Source organism: Siniperca chuatsi, linkage group LG12, assembly GCF_020085105.1.
Source record: "Siniperca chuatsi isolate FFG_IHB_CAS linkage group LG12, ASM2008510v1, whole genome shotgun sequence".
Classification (NCBI taxonomy): Eukaryota; Metazoa; Chordata; class Actinopteri; order Centrarchiformes; family Sinipercidae; genus Siniperca; species Siniperca chuatsi.
In genome coordinates, this window is record NC_058053.1 from 3,581,670 (window position 1) to 3,607,064 (window position 25,395).

The following is a 25,395-nucleotide window of genomic DNA, read 5'->3' on the forward strand; positions in this document are numbered from 1 at the left end:
TCCTGAGTGCTATATTCAAGGGACGTATTAAAGTTAGATGTTCATGTCTGACTGCTGATAAATAGAGCTGGTTCCCAAAATTTGAAATAAAAACATATAATGTGAAGAAGCAAAACATTTAGAAAAGCAAGTTTTCAGACACATAAATATGTGAACTGATTGTCTTATAATGTGTTAACCCAAGAGAAGAACATCTCCACTTACCGAGATGGCCATAAAGGTTTTTTTCGGCAGGAAGAATGAAATGAAAGATGATGAAATAATAATAATGAAATAATAATTTACTTTATTTGCCAATGAAGTAAAAGTGAAGCAAAGCAGCAATGCCTCTCACCACATCCTCTCTTCCAAAATCTCAGTCATGCATTCAGTGTCACTAAACTCTATTTACAATTCAAAGATCAAAGCAACATTTCCTCAGCTATATATAGTAAGTGAAGCAGAACAGCTTTCAAAGGTGGAAATAAAAGCATTCCATATCGTGCCCTTAATTACTACATAGTGTCTTTTCTTCTGTTAGGCTATTAGAGACTTATAAAATCAGGCAGCATTTTTCCTCACCTCTCCATAAAAGTCTGTGTTTGTGAACTGCTCTCCACATTTTAACATTTGGTCGTTCCAATTAACAAATGTGAGGAAAAATGCTCATTTCCTCTCATTCTGCCTGTCTGAAACACACACACACACAGATGTATACAAAGTGAACAGCAAGTGAGAGCATTTCATATGAAGAATAAGGAACACCGCCTGTCATTATGAATTCCATTGATACTGCAGACTGTCAGGTTGGTTCACAAAACACTGAGATACATTTACAGCAGAGAGGCCAAGTAAATCAAATAAGTATATTAGAACTACTGTTATTATTATTCACAACTAACTTTATTCTGTCATCTCTTTCACTACTTTGCAAGCAGGTAGGGAAGCAGACTTTAACCACACATCTGTGAAGAACATGAAAAGATGCCTCCCTGAAATGTCTGTTTATAAAACTGCGATTAGCCCTCCATTGTAGAAAGAGTCTGAGAGGCTGGTCATGACTAGTTTGCAGGTTTGGAATCCACTTTTCAGAGAGAGAAGATGTTCTAATATTTTTCTTGTGGTAATCTTTGATTCCTTCATGTGTCTAAGGGATTCTGTTTCAGGCTTTTTAAACTGTTACACCATAGCCTGTGTCACAACAGGGATTCTGGTCTCTACTTGAAATTTTGAGAATGTGACCAGAGCGTCAAGGTAGTATCTTGGATAACAGCTGTCTGGGTTTGTCATACATGGAGTTTTTAGTTCAATTATGAGATGGAGGCTCTATCTCATAGACAGCTGAATTTTGTTAGATAAAGATGAGAAGACAGTAAGATCATGAAATATAGGATTTAACTGTTTTATTGCCAATATAGCAGAATATATTGGGAGATATAAATTATGTTTGCACCTTTTAACAACAAGGCAGTTCAAAGTGCTTTACATACGACATAAAAAGGCATTAAGACAAGGTATAAAAGACACGTAAGGCAATATAAAAAGACACAAATGAATAGGATTTAAAAATAATAAAATAAAACAGAAGGTTAAAATGAGCTAAAATTGAATTAAATAAAGAGAAGAATAAAATAATCCAGTGCAAGGCAAGATGTGATTTTTTTGTTTTAAACAAGGAAGTGGCAAACAGAAACATTTTAAGCCTCGGGACCGTAAGCAGACCTGTCCCAGACTATAGAGAGGTCTGGATGGTTCATAATGTGGCAGCAGATCAGAAATATATTTCGGCCCCTCAGTGCTTTATACTGTAAACCAAAAGTAGTATCAGTCAATGCTCTGACACACAGGACGATCTAAGAACTGCAGTGCCTTTTTAAAACTTTGTAAATGCAAAACTGAGAAATGCTGCTTGCAAGTGGTGACTTTAGTCATTGCGGAATTATGCACTGCACTGCTACAGTTTCACTTACAGTGGAACCCATCCTTCCTGATAGAAGGTGTGTGTGCATGAGGTGCCAGGGCTTATGCAAATGTTAAAGTCAAGAAAATCGTGATTGATCACATGCATTATTTTCAAATCGCACAAAAGGATTTATCACACAATCTTGGGTTCACAAGACCACCAACTTGCAAAGATGCCTCGGAACCTAAACCTGGCAACCTTAGATCCTTCTGAATGTCCAAATATTGCAGTGTTTGAAGGAATTTTTGAAAGTTGTGCCAAAGCTTCAGTACTTTGTCGATAAAGCTAGGCGGTAGCCGACAGTCGTTTTTTTTTTTCCATGTGGATTGACTCCTTTTCAAGTACAGAAATGGTTGGAGGGGACTTGTGCTTAGAATTTTAGGGCCCAGGTTGCTTTTCACAGAGACTGAACCCTTGGTTTGCACATCCACAATCTAACCACCTGACCACCATGCCTAAAGGCACACATCTGGAGTTGGTCATGTTGGAGCTCTGATTCTAGTAAACATCAAATATACCCTACCTTTTGTGTAATGTAACTGTGCTACTCAACCTGAAACCATGCTCCGAATTTCTCAACAGTATCATTTTGGCTTATAAAAACCATAGCTTTGGAAGAACCTAATGTATGAATTATAGGCTAAATATTTTTGTATGTCAAACACTTGCATGTAGATATTCTGCGTGAATTGAAAGAATCTTTTGGTATCACTGGAAATAGTAGGTACCGAAGTTCTTAGGACCTTTACATGGGCATGGATAGGGACCCACGATTTTCTGGATAATATATGAGACCAGCAAAAGACTGAAACTTGAATTAATGAGATTTGTTATATCTGAGTTTGCACAGTGTTGGCATTAAATAATAGACTAATGAGATGTGTGTGCTTGTATCGGGCTTTACAGTAAATGATATCCTGACAAAGTGTAATGGAATACTGAAAAACACTGAAAAACTTATTAAACTGAAATAAGTTTGTTTATTTGGATTCGTTTTTATCAACTTTCAGTCACATATTTTAAGCCGACATGGCAAGAAGTGCTAAAAAAATGGAAATTCCAACATCTGTAATTCAATGACAACTGGGCAATTCCATCTGTTGATGAAGATCATGTGAAATGATTGAAAGCTCCAGAAGCTTCACTGAATGGACCTTGTGGTGAGATTGTTTTGTCAACTAATAAGATTTTTGCACAAGACACTAGCATTCTGTTACTGTAGCTTTTTTCATTGCAGTTGAAATAAGTGACAATGGTATGGAATCATTTGTATTCTATTATATTTGTCTAATCCTCATCCCATGTAGAATGGCAAATAATATATAATATCCGATCTTTTTGAAAGGGCTGCTTGAGGGATTAGTCCCATAAAAAATACATTTACAGAACAATACTTGGCTATATGGCCACTTTGACAGATTAAAGTGGCTGCAATTTTTCAATCGGGATATTTGGCTCGTTATCCAAAGTGTTCCTATAGGTTCTTCTATTGTTTTATATTTTTGTACAATAAAGAAACCTTTTATGTCATGTTATTCTGCTCATGCCTTGACAAGCCATGACCTGTTGAGACTGTACCTTGAAGGCAATTTACAGCATGCTTGTTAGGTTTACAGGATCTAAGGGAGCCAAAAGCAGGACACAGCAGAGGGAGACCTGGACCGTTAGTTCAGACAGTCTTTATTTTAAGTAAGTATAAAAGAAGGGAGCGTTTCTGGAGACGGCTCGGGTAGCGCGGCAGGCAGAGGAGGCGAGGCAGCTTGACTGGAGACTGCAGAGATCAGGTAGACCACGGGGGGCTGGGATCACCGGCAGGGAGACGATCTGCCGCTGGTTGAACGGTAGAGCCGGGTACATATACTGTGAGGCCTGACTGGGTGATGAACATCAGGTGTGCCGGTGATCAGCAGCAGGAGGGAAAACCAGAGGCCTCGCCCAGGCCAGCACACACACACACACACACACACCAATGACAATGCTCATGTCTGGCAGATTAGTCCAATTTATTCTGTCCCTTAAGCATAAAATACCCTTAAGGTACCACTTTAAGTTTTTACTTCTTCTATAATTGAGGGTCAAACTGACATGTCTTTTTCATGAAAATCAATATGGTTACTTCTATATTAGGTTAATAGATACTTGCATAAGTTACATAAGTTTAATGTAAAGAAAATAATTTTAACTGGGACACTAAATAATTTACTATTTATTCCTTGTACACTGACTTTAGAAAGTTATGTTTTCTCTTATTTGTTTAGCTTGCATATTTTCTAATGTTATTCCCTGTGGGGAATTATTCAGTGGTGGAAGACGTATTCAGATCTGTACTTTAGTAAAAGTACTAATACAACACAGTGAAAATGCTCCACTACCAGTAAAAGTTATTAAAGTATTATTAAAGTCGTCACTGTGCAGTAGTGCTCCCTGTCAGTGTTTAAGGTTGAGCTCATTTTAACTACTTTATATGCTGTTGGGTAGTTTAATCTGCAGCAATGCATTATGGTCTATAAAATCATCATATGTTTGTAGCATCGCTGTCCTGTGAGAACCACTTATCTCTAAAAAGTCCACTTTTCATGAGAAAAACAGCCTGTTTTCAGCTTTGTGACGATGCGTTTTCCAGCTGATCCCTCAGTTTATCAGAAACATTCGCCAAATTAGGAAATACATGGTTTTCACTGGAGAGGAAGGGTGTGAAAAAATATAATCTGAAAAGTAACTAAAGCTGTCAGACAAATGCAGTGCAGTAACAAGTACAGTATTTCCCTCTGAGATGTAGGAGAGTAGAAGTATAAAGTTGCATAAAATGGAAATACTCAAGTAAAGTACAAGTACCTCGAATTTGTACTAAAGTACAGTACTTGAGTAAATGCACTTAGTTACATTCCACCACTGGAATTACTGCAACATCTTTTTGCTGTTGCCCTTGGAGATTAAAACTAGATTGTGAAGCTTAAAAATGACTGACTGTATTCAATATTTTCACAAAAGATAAAAACAAACAATGGAGCAAGCAATGGATGGAGCAAGTCTTTAAAAAGAAGGTGTAACATTATTTAGAAGAGATGTTTGAAGTGAGACTTTAGCAAACCACGAAGTTTTGAAAAGCTAAAAAAAAACTCCCACATTTACTGTCATTAAAATGAACGAAATTTAGAGAAATCTCTCCCTTAATGGCAGTGAGGACCTAAAGCTTGGGGACAGCAAGAAAGATGATTTGTCCATAACAACAACTAAAAAAAAATCAGTCTGTGCTGCCAAGCCATTTTTTGAAGTGGAGGAAAAGATGTATGTAGTCAACAGCATCAAAGAAAATGGAGAGATCAAAAAGGATTCAAATACAGAAACCCCTGGCAGCAGAGGATCATTAGTGACTTTAAGGAGGAAGGCAGTCCTTCTCAGCACTGTGGAGTTCGCCGAGACCAGACTGAATTCTTTCACAAATGCTATTGCAATTTATTTTTAAGCTAAAGGAAACTTTCTCTAAATCCCTGGGTAGAAATGACGAATAAAGAATAAATCTAAATTAGCAGGTTTATCCGTGACTGGACCACAACATGACAGCTGGTTGAACTCTACCAAGAATGACTTACAGAAACTTTAGGGTTTTTTACACTTGAACGTGTAGCCCAGTTTGAACTGTTTATTATGTTTTATTGGAATCCCATTTAATCCCTGGGTTAACAGTGGTCCTGGGTATTTTTCACACAGTATCACATCTTGCCCTCAGATTAGCAGATTCATTTACATCTTACCTTCACAATATTATAATATGTTTTATTTTTTTGTAGCATCACATTTGCACCTGATGCAGGGCAATGGTGGTAACACTACCACCAATTTAGGATCCAGTTGTGGTGATTTTCAATCTCCAATTCTGCATTTCAATCTGCAATTTCACCACTAGATGCCACTAGATCTTACACACTGCTCCTTTAAGAGGATGATTCTCACTGTTTATAATACAGTTAGTGAGATAACTGAATCAAGAATAGAGAGGCAGTATCTGTAAAATAAAACAAAACTTCAACTAACTTGTAGACAGGTCAATGGGTAGTACACATGCCATTCATTCTAATATGTTTATGTTAGGCATTGTTTAGTAAATAAACTTGGACATCACATGAACAAGAACAAAATACAATACGATATTAATATGAATTCAGACTTTACTTTCTTAACTTTTTCAAAAAAGAAATCACTTTTCCTGGAGGAATTTTCTATCTGTTTTCTTCTTTTTTTTAAGGTTGATTTGGTGGACATCCATGTCTGCTTAATTTGTTTCTTTTAATTTCCATGGAATGTTATTGGAATGTTATTGTATTGAATTGCACTGTGGTATAATTGACTCTTGGATTGTAGCTTTGATTTAAAATGTCAGAGGTACTGTCAACATAGATTATGTCGTTTATGCCTCATCCAGTTGAGGGCAGCAACACCCCTCACGTTCTGCTAATCTACTGCAATTATACAGAAGAAGAAGTTTCCGGTGTAACAGCTAGGCATCATCATGCCTACTGCTGTGATTATGGAGGAAAATTTTGATAAATTATTAGAGCAGTGTGAAGCTCAAGAGCTCGAGGTAAGTACTGAATCGCGAAATTCATTATTTTTTGTGCCAACAATAAATGTTGTCTCATAGGCTTTCTGTCTTTGAAGGCTCGGTAGTAGTGTTTCTGACAGTTAGATAGCTCATGACCAGTTTAGGCTAACGTTATGGCTAATAAGCTAGGCTGTTTTCACTACTCTAGCACAAATTTTACCTTCAAGCACTATTAAATTAACTTGTGCTAAGAGGTAGCTCGTAAATGAACCAGTGCTAATAATGCCAACAAAATGTGTCCTCGTTTAAACGGAAGTGGCAGGTTTAGCGTTACTCTGCTTTTACTTCTACTACTAGTAGGTAACGTAAGCTACTTAGCTAACTTTGATAGACACATACCGCTTCGTTATGTTGGTAAACATAGCTAAGTTACAGCTAATACTACAGTATTGTTTTTTTTACACTCTCACGTAAATGCTATTGCCATGTTTACTGTGTGGTTTCGGGTAACCTTAGGACTGACCATGTATCTTCATAAATATAGAAATATTGTAAGGTAAGGGACCAGTGCTATAACGTTTGCAGAAGCTAAGGGAAATAATAACATAACTGACTGGACGGCTAGTTCTGGCTGTCGGTAGTACAGTCTGTAGCTAATGTCTATTAGCGAATTATCTTTAAGATATACAACATGGATTGTTTAGGGAAGTCACAATAGCTTGGTTTTCTGCTTAATTTTAGCTTCAAGCTTTAATATCACACCTGCATCTGTTTCTAACAGGCTCCAGGGGGCATTGCAACACCTCAAGTCTACGCTCAGCTGCTTGCGCTCTATTTACTTCATAATGACATGTAAGTCAACTCTGTGTCTGTCTTCAGTAGCTGACAGGGTTTTCTCTCACTTTCTCTACATGGACTCATTTACAACTTTCACATTTTTGCTTCATGGATACCACGCATATTCTTTTTACTTCAGCAGTCCTTATATTCGAAGCAAAGAAATACAAAGCATCCTTAATTTCAAAATAACATGGCAAATACTTGGGATGAGCTTTTTTCTCTTCAGCTTTCCATGCTATGACTTTTTGTAGCCCATATCATAGTGCATAAAACACATGCACTATGACAGCGAAATACATTTGGTTTGGTAATGAATATGTGTGTGTGTAGCACACTACAGTAGTTACCTGAAGTCTGTTCAGTTATTTCACTGCTAACTCTGTGTTCTATTGCTGCCTGCACCTGCAACTTTATTCTGTGTGTTGTCTAACTTGGTGATGTGGGTCCAACAGGAATAATGCCAGGTATCTCTGGAAACGGACTCCCCAAGCAATAAAATCGGTAAGCATGTTAAAACATATGTGGACACTGCTAAGGAAGTACTACTGAAATCCATTTCAATATGATACATGTGATTGTCTAGCTTGTGCTGCTTTATATGGTAATTACCATATTTACCAATTTCCAACTTGTAAATACCTTTCACATCAACATCCAATGGTAATTGCAGCTCTAAACCTTGTCCTTTTTTTTTCTTTTTTTTTTTTACTCCGATATACCTGACTTGACAGTAAATAATAAAGAAGAGGCTAAAAAGCAAACAAAGATGGATGTCTGACATCAGCTAAAGTCTATTAATCAAGTTGAACACACCATATTTAACACTTTAATGCATGTTATACAACAAGTATATCCGACCAAGCAATCAGATTAGTCAACTAGACATTTAGAACGGGCTCAAATCAGCATGACAGCACACTGTGCTCATCACTAAAAATATTACTCCGCTAAGTGCGTGTCTCCCTTGTTTGCAGCTGGAGAGCAAACAGTTTTGTGACCGCAGAGAAAATGTTTTTTAAAGGTTAAACGCCAACATACATGGATTGAAGCAGAATATTTCTAGAATAAAAACGTTGTGAATTTTGGAAATTATTACATCTATCTTTTTTCAATAAATTTTGACTTTTGAACTTTACAACACTCTGGAGTTATGGAAATGTTTGGATCACATGGAAACTGTTCAGACTTGATATTCTTAATACTTGGTATTTATTATTTGGGAAGCCCCACGATCTATAGAAAGCATTAGCTCGAGTTTCCTGGCTGACTCAACAGGGACTAGAAGTCGTCTCTGTTGCTTGGTTGTTACTAAGGGTCGGAGTAGTAAACTAGGCTTCATCACATAGGATTCTACTGACGTGCCTGATTGCTTTCCAGTTATTAGTCAAATCCCATGTGTTTGCAGGGAAACGGAAATAACACTAGCAATAATTATTATTATTATTATTTTGAGAGCGAATTGCCCCACAATGTGAATACATTTTGATTATATGTTTTGTATTGTTTTGGTAACTGTTGTATAATCGCAATATTTCACTTGAGGGTGTGCTTTAACAAATTTATGGGAAATTCAGTGATGTCGTTAAAGCACACCCTCTCATGTAATATTGCTTAATTTAATGCACACACCTCCATGACCAACTCTGCCCATTATAGAAACATATGTCAACCCTATGTTAAATAATAACACGTTATTAGTAACACATGCAATTGATGTCTGATTGCATAAACACTGGAAATTAGGGTTGGACGATATGACAGTAAACCGTGTGACGGTAGAAATGTGTCCACCGGTAGAGATTTGGCAATACTGTTTCCACCGTCCCTTATTGTTTCTGCTATATATTCGGGACAGGCTTTGTAGCAAATCAGGGCTGGATTCTCACGTGATATCGCGATTCTCGTGTGATCTCACAAATCCAGCTGCCTCGCAAGGTGATGTGATTTGGGCAGCAGGACTGCTTACCATGTTCTCACATGAGAGCAGCAGTTGGTGGCAGTAATGCACCTCTAAGAGCAGGAGGAGTTGTTTTTGTTTGTATGGAAGTTCCAAATAAAAGAAGAAAATAATCGAATGTGATGAAGTACGGTATGGTTATTTAAAAACATTTCTTAATTGAATGTACAGAACAATTACTGTATCGTGATATATACCGTTACTGTGATATAAAATTACATATACTGTGATAGAAGATTTTGGCTGTATCTCCCACCCCTACTGGCAATTTATAACTGGGAAAATTTCACATCACTGTGTTCTGTCCCACAGGACAACAGTCCATGCCTGCTGAGGCAACCAGAGCTCTTTGGTTTTGCTTGTGACTGTCAACTGTACAATAAGAAATGGAATAATGTTATTGCCAGTCAGATCATAAGTCCTTGTCAGATGCTCAGCTGAGGGCATTTTAAAATGGACAGTACAGTTAAAAAAATGTAACCACTGTGATTCAATATCAAGTATTTGGGTGTGACTGCTCTTTACAGTAGCATGAAAACCATTGCCTTGCCAAGTGACGAATGCTGAAAGATTTTGAAATGCTTATCTACTTGTTGTATACAGGCAAACCCTGAATTAACAGCTATTTGGGCCGTTGGCCAACGCATTTGGCAGCGAGACTTTCCAGGAATCTACACAGCCATCGCAGCTTACCAATGGTCAGAGAATATCCTTCCGGTCATGGAGGCCCTGCGAGGTAACAACAGCAATCATGTCTTATCTGACCTTTCACAGCTTTTTATATTATGAAAACAATTCCAAATTATATTTTTATGTTTTACACATTTGGCTCTCTCATTTTAGTGAATTAAATATTTACATTTCCTCTGCATGATGTAGAATTACGATCAGCAGGGGGCACCAGCTGAACACACTTTTGGCTATGATGCAACCCAAATAACATGTTGGAAAATTAAGAGACAGTGTTTGACTGTTTATAACACTTTTTAATCTCCAGCAGTGTCACATATCAGCTTCATGAAGGCTAGTTCAGGTAGTTACAACACAGTATTCTAAATAAAATATGATTGAAGATGATATTGATATTTATTCATACCTCTATTACTGCTGTGCAATATCCTCCATCTCATTATAAATAAGCTACACTTTTTTTTGCTTAGTACTTCTGTTCCTGTGTGCACTGACCTGATAGTGAGCTGCTGTAGCAAAAGATTTTCCCTTCGGGGATCCATAAAGTATTTCTGATTCTGATAAGATATCAGAAATACTCAGGACCTCAGCCCAGACCAAGACTACGGTCTGTAGCTGTGGGGCTCGTTTAAACGATTTTTCTTACTCGTCGTGTCTCGGGCAGTCTCTTGCAACGTGTTTATTGCGCATTTTCATATCGCGACGAAAATGCGATTTATCAGTCAGCAGTAATACTTCCACTGATATGCTCTCATAATTTAACTGAATATCTAAATATTTCTGTTGTCTTGATCTTACATCAAATACATCATTTTGAGAAACATCTATCTTCATATGAGATTATTGCCCTCATGCTCACAATTGTTGGGGCATTGGCATCATGTGATGGTTCTCTTGTGCAACAGTTTAAGAATAGCTTCTCCCTCATGTTTACGGTACTTTGTGTTGATTTACCATGGATGGTGACATACAGTATGTCATAAGACACTTGGGCAACCATTGATTAGAATTTCTTGGTGTCTGTGGGAAAATCAGTGTTTGAATCTAAATGCACACCTTTTACTGTTTTAAAAACATTTTTAATAAAGCAGTTTTAAATAAGGCATAATTTCTTTATTATATAGATCATTTCTTTATGGGTATATAAAGTTCGTATTAGAAAGTGAATTGGTAGTTGTATATACACTTTTTATTGACTAAGTTAGGACTATCTTCTTGCCAGTGTTTGTGCAAAAATAACATTTTGCAGTATATCTAAATAACCACTGCATCACAAGCAACTGTCAAGTCCCAGCAGCTTATATGCCGTAAACATTAGGCTCTAAAATTAGAAAAATATCACCAAGTGGGCATCACAAATTACTAGAGCCCAAGTGATGTCTTAGTCTTTCAATTTGTCTGAAAGACAGGTGAAAACCCCAACATACATTTATAAAGAAGTAAATCTTCATATTTGAAAAGCATTTATAAGCAAATGGTTGGTATTCTTTCTAAAAAAAAAAAGAGAGAGAGAGAGAAAGAGACATAAACTTTATGTAATCATTTATTTAATCAAGCAGAATTAATCATAAAAGCTGCCAATTTTCTGTCAATTATTGCCATTGGCTGATTTAAATGTAATTATTATAACATTAACATTATAACTAATGTCAAAAGTATATGAAGAAAATTCTCAATGATAAAGTTACAGTATTTTCTGTAGTAAACAAAACAGATTATATAAATAGCAAACTAAGTAAATGACAACAAATCAAAGGAGATAAAATGGTCAAAACAACTGAGCCACAGGATGTTGACATTGACTTGTTTACCATTTAGATTGAGCTCCCTCTCTCAGGTGGAGCTCCTCTGAGCCAGTCACATGGAACCTGGTTGTCTCTGCTTAGTCCACCACTTCTGTCAGTGTTAGAGGGGACACAGTGCCCACTGGGACATGTGACACATGCAGCACTGGGTAGGAGGGGGGTCATTTCTGTGAAAAGATCCCAAGGCAGCAAGCAGGCAGGAATGTGTGCTCTGGATGGTGGAAAGGATCAGATGTCATCAGCTGTGAGGGGCTGGTATAAAGGACAGAGCTGCTAGCTCTCAGCCAGAATAGATATCGGCATTTCACAAGTGACAGCACACACTAAGGATAAGTTCGTAGAGTCTGCCTTTTTATTTTAGTTACATTTTGAAACCAACAGAAAGAGAGTGAAGCTCTTAGTTTTCTCTTGTGAAAATTAGGAAACTTGCCGGTCTAGCTGTAGGCTGAAGCTTTTCCATTATGGACGTTCAGAGGACAGGATCCATGGTTCGGCCCCCGAGCCCCATGGATAGCCTGGAGAAGCAGCTGAGCTGCCCCATCTGCCTGGACATGTTCACCAAACCTGTGGTCATCCTGCCCTGCCAGCACAACTTGTGCCGTAGTTGTGCCAGCGACCTCTACGACTCACGCAACCCATACCGCTTTTCTGGTGGCGTCTTTCGCTGTCCTACCTGCCGATTTGAGGTTGTGCTTGACCGCCATGGTGTGCATGGGCTCCAGCGCAACCTCTTGGTAGAAAATATTATTGACATCTATAAGCAGCAGCAAGAAGGTAGCAGCAGTGGAGGCACAGAAACCACCCTGAAGCCTAAAGAATCCAAAGAACCGATGTGCCAAGAACACGAGGATGAGAAAATCAACATCTATTGCGTGACCTGCCAGGTACCCACCTGCTCTATGTGCAAAGTCTTTGGCCAGCATAAGGACTGTGAGGTGGCACCTTTAGCAAGTGTTTACCAGGCCCAGAAGGGTGAACTGAGTAATGCTATCGATACCCTGGTGGCCAGCAATGGGCGCCTGCAGGCCCTGCTCAACCAGATGGAAGATGCCTGCCGTGCTGTGCAAGAGAATGCTCAGCATGCTAAGCAAGGGCTAGCTGAACGCTTTGACCTGTTATATGCTGTCCTGGAAGAGCGCAAGACCATTCTACTGGAGCAGATTGGTAAAGAGCAAGATGAAAAGGTGGCAGCTCTGCGGGCACTGGCTCAACGTTATGGTGAACGACTGCAGGCCAGTTCAGAACTCACAGATACGGCTGTGAGGGCATTGGAGCAGGGTGGTGCTGCTGAGTTTCTGGTGGCCTCCAAGGGCCTCATCATGCAGACCAAAGATGCAGCTAAATGCTCACTGGGGGACGATAGGCCAGAGCCCGGCTTCGAGAAGATGGACCACTTCACTTTGTCAACAGAGAACGTTGAAGCAGTCCTGGCAAAAATGGACTTTGGAGTGGTTGATGATGATGAATTTGAGGATGCAGAGGAGGAGGAAGAATAATGACAATTGAAGTGGTTATGGACTTGTAGGAAATACTGTAATTTGTGCTGTTGAAAATTTTTTGACACAAGTGTTTATGGCAGGGACACTGCATTTGATGGTGAAAGAAATATCAGGTTACGGTGGATGTGGGCTAAAATGGCTTGCCCTTACTTTCAGTGCAATATTTAATTTCAATGTCGTATTCGTACCTTTTCTTAACTTCTTTTTATACTTTTGTACTTCTAAGCCAGTTAAATGGAAAAATAGGTCTAGATAAATGTAAATATAGAATATCTGAAGATTGATTACACATAATTTTTCCTCATATGTAGGTTATGGAAGTAGTTATTTGTGTTTTTCTCACTTTGTCTAACTGTGTTGAATTGGTGATCAGCTGTACTGCCTGTAATCACCGAATCTGTCTTTAATGGAACGTGGAATAAAGCTGCATGAAGTTAAGCATCTATTTGCTTTATTGCTAAACGAAACCATGATGTTTAAGTTAAGGGAGTATACAAATGAAGAAAACATATGAAGACCCAGTATTATTTTGGGCCTATACATCTTCCTTGGAGTATTTCCATCACAATATTCCCCAGTGTGTCGCTGCTCTGACTTGGCAATAGGCTGAATTTAAAAATAAAAGCCCTTGCCATGTCCTGTCTGCTTTGCCTTTGCCGGTGAAGAGTGGGGGCTATTTTTACGAGGTGAGAGGGTGAGAAATGATAGCAGCCTCAGAATAGACTGTCAGGGAAGGACAGGCCAGGTCCTGTTTCTCCTCCATAAAACTCCCATCCTCCCACTCATGGACGTCTTGCTCAGCAGCTCCAACCCAACTCCGGAGTGTCAGAAGGGCATACTAAGAACGGCTGGTCCAGTTGCCACACAAGTCATCTCCTAACAGTCAACAGGCCATGGTAAAAATACATGTCTGCCTGGGGACTGGGTTACAAAAAGCCCCTTGAGATGACCTGCTTTGCTGTGTTGGTTTGCTGAGTCCTCATGTCTTTTCTAATATGCACCCAGTCAAGTGCAAGAAAGTTGTTCCAACACAAGAAGCAGTTTTATGAAGTGTGAAATATGGTTCACTTAACAGATTGGAGTTTCATACGGACTAGAGAGGGGAAAACAACTCAGTTTCCTTTGAAGTCATTCATCAATAGTGAGACACCACAATGACAAAACAGTAGTATTTCATCCACATTTGTCTGTAACCATGCCATTAAGAAAGTCTGCTTTAATCATCATAGTGTCTGAATAAGGGCTAGATATTACTCTACTACCATAACTTTGATTAAAACCATCACAAAATAATGAAGTACCTTCAAACACAATTTATACATAAACACTGCCTTGACAGTTTTCCAAGTTAATATTTTCAGTTTTTCCAGTTTCTTTTTTTTATTTTCAGGGTTTTTTTTAGACAAGTACAATAACAGAGTGAACAGGAAGCCCTTTGGACAGCAGAATGAGAAAGCGCTCTTGACAAATCTCCGGCCTTCCCCTCACAGCTGTCTTTTCTCATCCCGCTTGTTATTGTTACTGCTGCTAGCTGCTGCAACAGACTCGGGGCTGAATGTTGGTACATATAAATTGTTGCTAGGCTATAAAACACAAAAGGCCACAACCCTGAGGCATTTATGTGATAGCTGCTGCAGGAGCAGCAGCAAATACGTGCTGGTGTATGTTGTTCCACGCTGTCTCTTTGTTATCTCCACAAACTACAGCACCATGTCAAGTCAAGCTAGATAAATAGGACAGCTTTAACATTTTGGAAGCCTAAGCCAGTGTCTGCTGTGACTTGAGTGGTTTGTAGTGTAAACACTACACAGCATATAACGTTGATGATTCATTTTAAGCATGCTTCATTTAACATGAGCTATTAAGTATTCTTGATTATGGAAAATCTTAATTTCTTATTTCTTTTAGCGCATAAGTTCATCACGATCAAATCAAAGGTTCTCTAACAACAAAATACACCATTTGATTTAAACCAAACCCAGATGTTTAAGGCAATTGAACGCAGCCAACCCAAAGTTTTTTGTTCAGAATAGCTTCAGACCAACTCCTGTCAGTTGTTAAGTTGTTTGTGATCGTGTGTTTGTTTGGGGTGAGGAGTATGGGATCATTTTCCTATCTTAATTCAAGAGCTTGTTCTTTTCATTTGAGAGCATGCAAGCATTTGAGACTTATTGATTTCAGTTCAGATTTTGTAATGCGAGGAGGAGATGGAGTGGTGAGAGGAAGCGATTTCATAAACTCAAACACACCAAATTGCCATAACCAAACTGTAAGACGGAAAATTGGCAAGAGCAGGAAAAACCTGAAATAAAAAATGCACACCTCCAAGCATCACTAGACATTTTACCAGAACATACTCACCTGACTGCTAATGATCATAGCACAATACTGTTTTTTTTTGTTTGTTCGTTTGTTTTAAACAGCCCATGGCTTTAAAACCCTACTTGTCACTCTTGATTAATTGTTATTCAGTGTAGAACCTCCAATGCTGTTGCTAATTAGCAGCTTTGTTTACAAGAAACATGACTCTTAAATACAATGTTAAAATGACGTAACATACTGTTCTTGTGTCTGCAGGCTCACAGTAAGTTGCTGTTGCCCATGTACTGTATGCACTTTAAATAGAACCACAGCACAGTTTTAGCACATATGCACTCCTATACTCATATATACCTGTCTGATATTAATGTCTCTGTGGTTAATGCACCCTTCACAGAGAGCACACGGCAAAGGGCGTACAGTCTAGTGGCACAGGCATACACTTCCATCACAGCAGAAGATTTTGCTGCCTTTGTGGGATACTCTGTGGAAGAGGCAGTAAAGGGTAAGATTGAATTTACACACCCTCTTTATAGGAAATGTTATATCATCACTGTTAATTGTGTATAAATAATTCAAAAGATAAGAGTTTTCACTGATTGGGGTATTTTCTTCTTTTTCCCACCTCTGTCTTTGTCCAAAGGTGTGGTGAGCCAGGGCTGGCAGGCAGACCCCACTACTAGGATGGTGATGCCCAAAAAGCCAGGTAGGTGGCAGTATTGCCCTTTTAATTTGTACCATGTATCATTAGCCGACTGTTTTGTTGCCCAAATGGTTTTCTCTTCATGAGTAATCCTGCACCCACCTTCCTGCTGCTCTAGATTTCATTAGGCATATGTAAAAAAAAATGAGCAGGGATTTAGGAGACATTCTAATCCCAATGAAAGACGCATGACATTTTCCTTTTGCTAAATCTCCCTTGTCTGATGTCCATATTTCCAAAATTTCCCTCATCCATTCCCTATCTTATCTACTCCTGCACTCACTTATTTTGTCAAAATTTTTATCACATCATCACATGTCCTCAAGTCCAAAGAGCCATGGATTGATCCATCTTGTAAAAGAAACCTACTGATTTATGCAAACAGTCAAGAAGGAGGTTGCGGTCTATCCTCCTCTCTGTAATCATTGGACATCTGCTGCGCACATGTCCAGCACAAAACGCTAACCCACTCACCATTAATCCTCGCATGTCGGCTTTTTCCCCCTCCACAGCGTTCTGGGACTTAATAGTGCTTGGTAATTTTGGTTGTAGAGTGGATCTCACACAGGAAATCATTCTGGTTGAGATAAATGTAAAGTGTTGTAATGATCTCCAGGCTGAATGTCTCACAGTCACATGGGGAGACTCTGTAGGTAGTGTTGTTAAACAGGTTGGGGGGAGTGGTGAGCTCAGATGGCCACAGGGTGATTAACTTGAAACCTATGGCCTGCAGAGTCTGTCTGAGTTAGAACAGCCCACGTGCTCTAGCCACCGAGTTAAAACTGGGGAGATGTAAGAAGATCGATAGTACTTGGCACAGTGAGGAATCCCCCTCTGACTCAACTTCTCCTCTGTCTCTTTCGCCTCTCTCTCAACAGATCCTCCCCCTGTCTCATTGGTTCCAAATGAGCAGCAGTTGGCCAGACTCACTGACTACGTGGCTTTCCTCGAGAACTGATAACCCACCACAACCACTGCCACCCTTTTCCCCTTGCTTGGTACAGAGGGAGAATACAAGTTTGGATAGACTCTTCCTCCTTCCTACAAGTCCCACTCCCCTGATTAAGACGTACCAAAAACACATCTGTCATCTTGCATGAATGCTGCACGCTCTTCTCCAAGACCTGCCTATTTATGCCCTGTTAATACATATGTTGAAAACTGCTTATCTTTCAGACACAATGTTGTATTATATCCCTTTTTGTTCTCTTGCTCTCTACAACCCACCTGATGTATAAATTAGGGTCTGATTTCAAAGGAGGTATTACAAGTAATGTTTCCCATCACTGTCAGTATGTTTTTATTGCTAACCTAACAAACCTTCCCACACAATAGTATAAACACAAACTAGTATGTCCAGTACGTCCATTCTGTTTTAGCACTTACAGGTTGCCTTGAAACTAATTTTGTCAGGTAATAGAAGTCTTGGCATGCATGCATCACCGTGTGGAGTTCAGTCCCTCATGTTTTGAAGTTTATGTTTTGACTGGTGAATAAATATTTTGCTGTTTCTAATTTAGTGTTCTTTTATTTATTTTATTCAAGAGTTTCGTTTCATGTTGGTCTTTACAGAGCAGGCTGGGCTCAATCAAGGATGATGAATATTTAATTATTATTATTATATGGCCTTCGGGGCTTACCGGTGTCACATTTGTCTCACATGAAAATATGTTGGCCCTTTTCTGTGGCCTGGCATTAACAATTCATATACATAGGGAATAACATTATGTGTGAGGAAACATATGGCTGCTGCTGTTATAGCCACATTAGACCTTAATATTAACCATTGGTGATTTTATATTATAGTAAATAATCAGAATGAAAGCTATTTTGGTTTGTCCACATGTATACCTCAAATGGTATGAATTGCTTTGGGAAAATTAAAGTTGCAGTAACACCAGCCTTTAAGTCCACAAACCTTGACGTCTGTTGCATTACTAACATGCAAAGCAACGTTACTGTCAGTGTGAAGATTTAAAATTGCTATATGGATTTTTTTAGCTTGTTTCATAAATGGTTTCATCACTTCTTTGAAGTATTAGTAGAAGTCATTGTTAAATATTATTACCATTTAAGCTTGAATTAACATGAAGAGGTGATGGGCCTTTTATCTTGTAAAGGCATATGTGGCTGCCATCTGTTATCTGCCATCAATGCTACAAAATAAGTCTGGTAGTGATTAGATTTTTTTTTTTTTTTAGTCCCGTCTGCATCCTGTTTTGAAGAAGAATTTGAAACATACTACTTATTTATTTGATCTACAGTGTAGCTTGACATAAAAGGAAGTGGCAGAAATTTGATGTGATTGAGTGTGAAACCATGTATATCAGGGCCATTCCTTCCATCTTTGTGGCGGAAAGGAACACATTTATTTCATGACATGGTTTGCTTTGTTTTGAAAATGACACACTGGGGATGACTGCAAACCTGGAAAATTCAATTCTGTTTACATTTGCTGTGTTGGTTCTTACTGGCCTTGTAAAGTCTATTTCAGTGCAATCAAGGCTACATCCTCCTGTATGTAAATGGAAATCTTTTGTATTGTTTTTTCTTTAATATTCAGTGAATGTGGCTTTTTTTTTCTCCTCATTCCGTAATGTATCGAATGCATTTTACTGGTTTAGATCGTTCTTGCTTATAGCCTATATATAGAAATGTTATGGTATGTGTTTGTATTTGCTGTATATACACGTGTTGACTCAAACCCATGTCCAGGAATGTGTTGAACCAGCATCGGCCTCATGACAGCACAGCGTCCCAGAGGCAGTCAGCACGAGTGTGAGTGTGAGAAGGTAACTGACCCTGATCACTCTGTGTTCCAGTCTGTCACAGCGGTACTACATTTGTACACAGAGGCACATGCACGCACACAAATCAATTGGAATACTGAAATGCTGAGCTGAAGTTGCACAGCCTGAGGTACGCCACTGCAAAAATACATTTTAACTATATTGATATGGACAACCTCAATGTGTTTCTGGTGTGAAAGTCTTACAGAAAGAACTTACAAGTAGGCTACATGTTTTAACTTACTGTTTTCCAACTGGCTTGCGCTAATTTAAATGAAACTTTGGGAAAATGCACAACTGAAGCAAAACGTCAAATTACATGATACAGGCCTTAAGGACTAAAATGGGCGTGGATGCGGCTGTGTACTATATAAGGCATCTGTGCCAGCAGGCGTGTTTTCATGTAGGCCTACAGTCTACGTGAAATTTATTTTGTAGATTGGATCCCCGAGACACATACTTAGTATGTGTCTCTTCCGTCTACATGTCGAACTGACACTGAATATGGAGCCCAGAAAATGACTTATTTAAGGGCACATAAATACAAAATGAAATGCAGGAATGGAATTAATAAATACAACGCTTACATACATAAATGATGATCATTAATCAAGAATTATATTAATTATAAATAATTTGTTTCTACAGTTCTACAAAACTACATTTATTTCTGTAGGCTGACTTCTACATTTTTTTTATTTCTACATTTCTTTTATTTATGTGTCTGTATGTTAACAGTGCTGGGCAGTAACGCATTACTTAGGAACACATTACAGTGTTTACACAGTGTTTACAGATTACTTTTTAAAAGAGTACTAGTGTAAGGGATTACAATTTTAAAGTCAGTACGAGAGTTTGATGGCAGGCTGATATCAGTTTGGTTTTGGTCTGTGCATTAATTTCATTCTCTACATGTAGCTTGGAGCAGTAGCTGGAGGTGCTAAGGTGTTACCTTCGCTGTTGAGTAATTAGTTAAGTAATTCCATTTTCAATGAAGAATTGATTACATTTTTCAAGTAACTTACCCTAGACTGGTTAATAACTTAGGTAGTACAGACCTCACTCTGATGTGGTCAAAAGATCCTGCAGCTGGGGCACCAGTCAGCTAAACACCAGTTGCAAGGCAAACATAAGAGAGGGATCAATCACACTGTGATTTCATAAATATATATATATAAATGCACAAATGTATGTATAGAAATATAGATAAATAAAAGGCATTTATTTATGTCCTGATTTGTTAATAACCTTTAGTTTATATATGAATATATACAGTAGGCGATTTGAGGGGGAATGCCATCCCCCTTGTTAACCTGCCAACCCCCCCCCTCTCCATCCCCTAGTAGCAGAGAGAGTGCAGGGGCAGAGGGGTTGTTTAGTTGAATGTGTTAGTTTAGTCTGCCTGACTTATTGATCCTTTATCTGACTGAGGTTTGTGCAGGTTAGAATCTATGGCCCCGACCATGGCTCTGAAATATCAGTAGCCTAACTGTGCTGTGGATTGATAACTCCATGGCGCTGTCCGTGGTGCTGAAGTAGCAGACGGATTTGTAATTGCGACTTTTTCTTTGAGTCCCGCCCTTCTGTCAGTTTCGTCTTGGATCTATAATATTCTCTAAACTATATAGCTGGGGGAGGGGAGGGGGGGACCAAAAGAGTCGTTCATGAGTTGGTTCGCTAGTAACGGGTGAATGAAACGGTTTAGTTATTTATTTATGAATGAGTAATTTTTTTGTCCTCCACAACTGAACCCCAATTACATGGGTGAATGCGCAATAAACACTAAAGTGCTTTGGATAAAAGCATTCCTCAGAACTTCAAATGCACTTCAAATGCTGTGAATGAAACATTTTGCTCAAACTTTTGTATTTACACTGACAGATTTCATACAGACCAGAAGAAGCCCTGTACAGCACAAAACTGGACATCTTTGAGGCAATCAGTAAGGGAAACGAGCTCATTTGAAATCCTGCATGTGGATACTAAATCAGTCTTTACAGTACAGTTTTGGTGCTCTTTAAAACCATAGACCGTAAATACTGAGTAACGTGATGCATGCACATAACCAACACAGTTTTACAGGTTCATATGATACTTAAAATATGTCAAGGCAATGTTGTGAAACAGCTGGAGGAATGCTTTGAAGTGAGGACACAAGGTCATACCGTATTTCAAGAATAGGCTCTTATCATTTTTACTGCCATGGATCCAGCAGTTTAATAGTCACTTGTTGGTTCAATGAAGAAGGCCAGTGAGGTTTTAGACTTCTTTTAATGGTGATCTTTTCTGTTTGTTCCATGCATGTATGACCTGTATTTCAGCCTGAAAGTAAAGTGCCCCACAGAGGCAAACTGCAGCAACTACTTGCTTTAGTAAAACTCTACATGAGTTGTGACCTCGTGTAGAGTTCAACTCTACAAATGGTAACATTAATTGAGCTTCATCAACAATATTTCTGTTGGACAAAAGGCTGACCTTTGGTACAATTTTTCATTTTCACCGGTCACTGCTGTTTGTACCATGAAATACCGAGACTAGACTGTGCTGTTCAACACAAGTAATAACACACTGTAATAAGCTAGAGCCATTGTTACAGAAATAGTTGTCAGCACTTAAAATCAGTCTTACCTTTGCTGAGTTTCTCACAGCACAATACAAATGCCCTGCACATTTTAGAAGTCACGTTTCACTCCACCCTGCTCCCTTTGAAGTGGCTGAGAACACTGTTTTTATTATTTGTACATCCTATTTTTGTTTGCAGTGAGCCTCCAGACAGATAGCAGTTTTTAGAAACAATTAACATGAACACAGAAGAAACAGAAAAGCAGAACGAAAGACATTTTGGATATCATCATAATGTTTTTTTTTTCTTTTGGTATGTTTTGTATGTATGAAAACAGAAAACTCGTGGGACCTTAACTGGGTCAATGACCTTGCGTCTTATGAACGTCCTTTTGAAAGAGCCAGGGGCTCTTGTTCGTGAGGTAATGTTTTCCAGGGGTCAAAGGTGACTTCTTCCACACATCATAGCACATTCCACTGATATGATGTTATAGAGGGCTGCAAGGGTGGTATACAAAAACAATTCTGCTAAAGCAGGGGATTTATGGTATCACAACTGTGTTCTGATTTGCCTGAGTTATGACTCGTTTGAATTTTGCTGTAAATTGTGGCAATAGGGCGCTAAGGGTTTTAAAGTACCTTTATTGCCTCCATGAGCTGTGTGTCACAGCCACTGCTAAAGTTCCAACTGTTGACCTTGTTGATAAGCGGGACAAATCAGCAGCCAAACTACAAAAACTAACTTCCCTGCGTTTACCTGTCCGTTTCACTGCCCTGGGGAGGCACGCCTCACAGTTTGAAATATAATGTCTCTTAATAATTATAATTAGTTTTGCCTTTTCATTTAGTACTTGTTAAATCATGCTCATGAAACAGTGCAGTGTTGCTATATATACATTACATATCCATAATCTATTATTCTAGATCTTAATGGATACATTTGTGTTGTGTGTTCTTACATATTTTGATGACATATATAGCTCAGCAGTTCTGGCAGTGTCTAAATCAGGTGGAGATGATCTGTCCGGCAGTCTCATGAAAGTTGGAAAAGTTTAAGCTAACAGGGAATGCCTTGGATGTGGGAAGAGGTTACATAAGAGAGGAGATGAACCAGTAGGGGGCAGTCTTCATTTACAGTTGGTGTAGTCTCAGAGAGTGCACATTCGCCTGACATGACACATACTGCTCGCTATTACCAGATACTAAAATGCACCATAGACAAGTTTATAAAGCTTTCATCAAAAGTAGCAATATTTGTATAAGAGGAGAAAAAGCAGATTTCCTTTTTTTACATTTTCCTTTTGCTCCAACATGGGGGTGCGTTGTTTAAATTTTCATCAACAGCAGTAAAAGCTCCCTCACATCCACAGAGAAAATGTTTCCATGTGGGACGATGACTCATGAGCATGAGACCAAGAGAAGACTCCAAGAGGATGTGGGAGACTGAACAGAGGACCGTGATGAGAAAAAGAGGGAGAAGAGGGGGATCAGAGAGAGGAGGAGGAGGAGGAGAGAGATGGTGCATGGGGCCGGTAGGAGCTAAAGCGAGAGAAGTGGTGGGAAGAAGAATGAGAAGGAGAGTGAAGGAAACATTGCAGAGGCATTGCTGCATGAGTGCCAAGTGAACAAATATCTGCAGCAAAGAGGACCAAAGACAAAGATAGAGATTGGAAATTGAATATAGCTGTAGTAAAAGTGAATTTTCCAGCATTATATCATTGAGATTTGGGAATTTTTAATGATTACTGCATGGCTACATTAAAAAGATTTATGTTTCAAATTATGTCAACAAACAAATATATGAATCTGTGGCAGCTGTTCAACATGCACTTCAGTTTGTGTCATTACAAGCCACATCCAAACAGATTCTACAGCCTTGTGGACTGGAATGTGAAAAAATGTGCTTACATTTGTCTTATATGCATACAACAAAAAAACACTTGAAGACTTCCTAACTCCGCGCAGCACCACCAAGTCTTGCATCCTCGAACAAGCTCATGAGAACCAACAAAACGTGAAAATTCCTTCTCACAAACAGAGAATTAGATGCAGTGTCTCGATGCAGCTGTTTTCCAAGCCATTGGACCTCAGTAAGAGTTCCCAGATAATGGCCACAGGCTCTCACATCTCTTATCCAGGATATTTCCTAATCCACTATTAAAAGTCAAGATATCCAGCAGGGCTTGACTTGACTTAAACGGTTCTGCTGCCAGCCAAAACTGAATGGGTCTTTTATGAGCCCACCATGTACCCTTCATTCATGTCCTGCTCCTGGGGACGTCACCTTTAGACTTTGTGTAATTGCAGAGGAAATTAAGTGAGGAAAATGAATACAGATCACTGGCAGAGTATAGTGAGGACGCACAAAATTATGTTTTCATTTTATTCAGCTTTAAAGTCTGCTCTTATTTAAAAAAGACACTAAGTTAAATATAAATTCCCTCTTAATGGCAAAAACATTTTTCAAATTAAGACTGCTTTAGTGTTACATAATACTTTTTGGAAAGCATTAGGCTGAGAGAATGACATGGCTACGGGGACACGACGGCATGTAAGCCTCGGCCAGCTGGACTACACACATTGCTCTTCACCAACTGTCTATTTCAGTCATTAGTGTGACTTTTGTTACAGGCCATGCAGGCTTATATCAAAGACATTTTTCTTTTTTGTTTGCTTTCAGAAACAGGAATATTCATTTCTCATATATAATGTTTGCTCTTATACTTGGAGAACAGTTATATATAGAAAAATAACTTGTCTTACCATCAACAAATCCCATGAAACTAAAACCAACAATGGATTGATCCCGCTAACAAGTATTGTCTGTTTCTCATTGTCTGTTTCAGATGTATCGTCTCCCTCTGTGCCATAGAGCTCCATTGTTGTCCAAAAACTGCTAAAAACACATCAGACAGCCACGCTGTTGCCCTGGGTGACATGTTCCTTCATTAGCATGGAATGGGCGACTGTGGCTTAGTGGTAGAGTGGGTCGTCCATCGACCGAAAGGTCAGCAGTTCGATCGCGGCTTCCCCCAGTCCACATGTCGAAGTTTCCTTGGGCACATGACACTGAACCCTAAAGTGCTGTGAATGATGACTTTGATTGTGATATGTAGTTGCAGTGCTTTGAGTAGTCAGAAAGATTAGAAAGGCGCTATATAAGTATAGTCCATGAACACACACACACTGTAGTTTATTTTGACTCAGTCCCACACACACCGTCCTGCTGCCCCAAATACTCACTAGAGCACCAAATGTGGAAAAGAAATAGTCCCCAAAAGCACAATTTACTCCTGTTTGGATAAAGTTTGCTAAACAGTACGGTGCTCAGCTGTTTTTAGAAATTACGGAGCATTTTTAGCCATGCCAGTGGCGTGGCTCTCGGCATGGCAATGTCGGTCACTTCATCAGTTTGGTCCAGACTGAAATATCTGTACTACTATTGGATGGATTGCCATGACATTTAGTAGAGACATTCATGTTCCCCTCAGGATGAATTGCAATCACTTTGGTGATCTCTGCTTTTCATGCAGTCATCAGGTAATTCTAATGACATTCCCATCAGCCTCAGCTGTACTTTGTGTTTAGTGCTAATTAGCAAATGTTAGCATCCTAACATGGTAAATGTAGGAGAATCAACTACTTTAATCAAATAATTACACTTTAATTCACTTGTTGGAGCACCACCCGATATAATCGGGAAAACTGAAATTAATAAAGTTAATTAATTAAACTCGGATCATTAA

The 25,395-nt window shown here is 38.9% G+C and overlaps 2 protein-coding genes across 2 annotated transcripts; both read left to right on the plus strand.

Annotated features, from left to right (window-relative positions):
• The first annotated feature begins 6,369 nt into the window (after nucleotides 1-6,369).
• cops8 (COP9 signalosome subunit 8) lies at nucleotides 6,370-17,813 on the plus strand. Its single transcript, XM_044217363.1, has 7 exons — nucleotides 6,370-6,524; nucleotides 7,267-7,337; nucleotides 7,778-7,826; nucleotides 9,886-10,018; nucleotides 15,993-16,100; nucleotides 16,239-16,301; nucleotides 17,177-17,813. Exons 1-7 carry the CDS (start codon nucleotides 6,453-6,455, stop codon nucleotides 17,254-17,256), a joined length of 576 nt encoding a protein of 191 aa, XP_044073298.1. The 5' UTR covers nucleotides 6,370-6,452; the 3' UTR covers nucleotides 17,257-17,813.
• trim63b (tripartite motif containing 63b) lies at nucleotides 11,586-13,714 on the plus strand. Its single transcript, XM_044217362.1, has one exon. It carries the CDS (start codon nucleotides 12,239-12,241, stop codon nucleotides 13,271-13,273), a length of 1,035 nt encoding a protein of 344 aa, XP_044073297.1. The 5' UTR covers nucleotides 11,586-12,238; the 3' UTR covers nucleotides 13,274-13,714.
• Nucleotides 17,814-25,395: the final 7,582 nt, after the last annotated feature.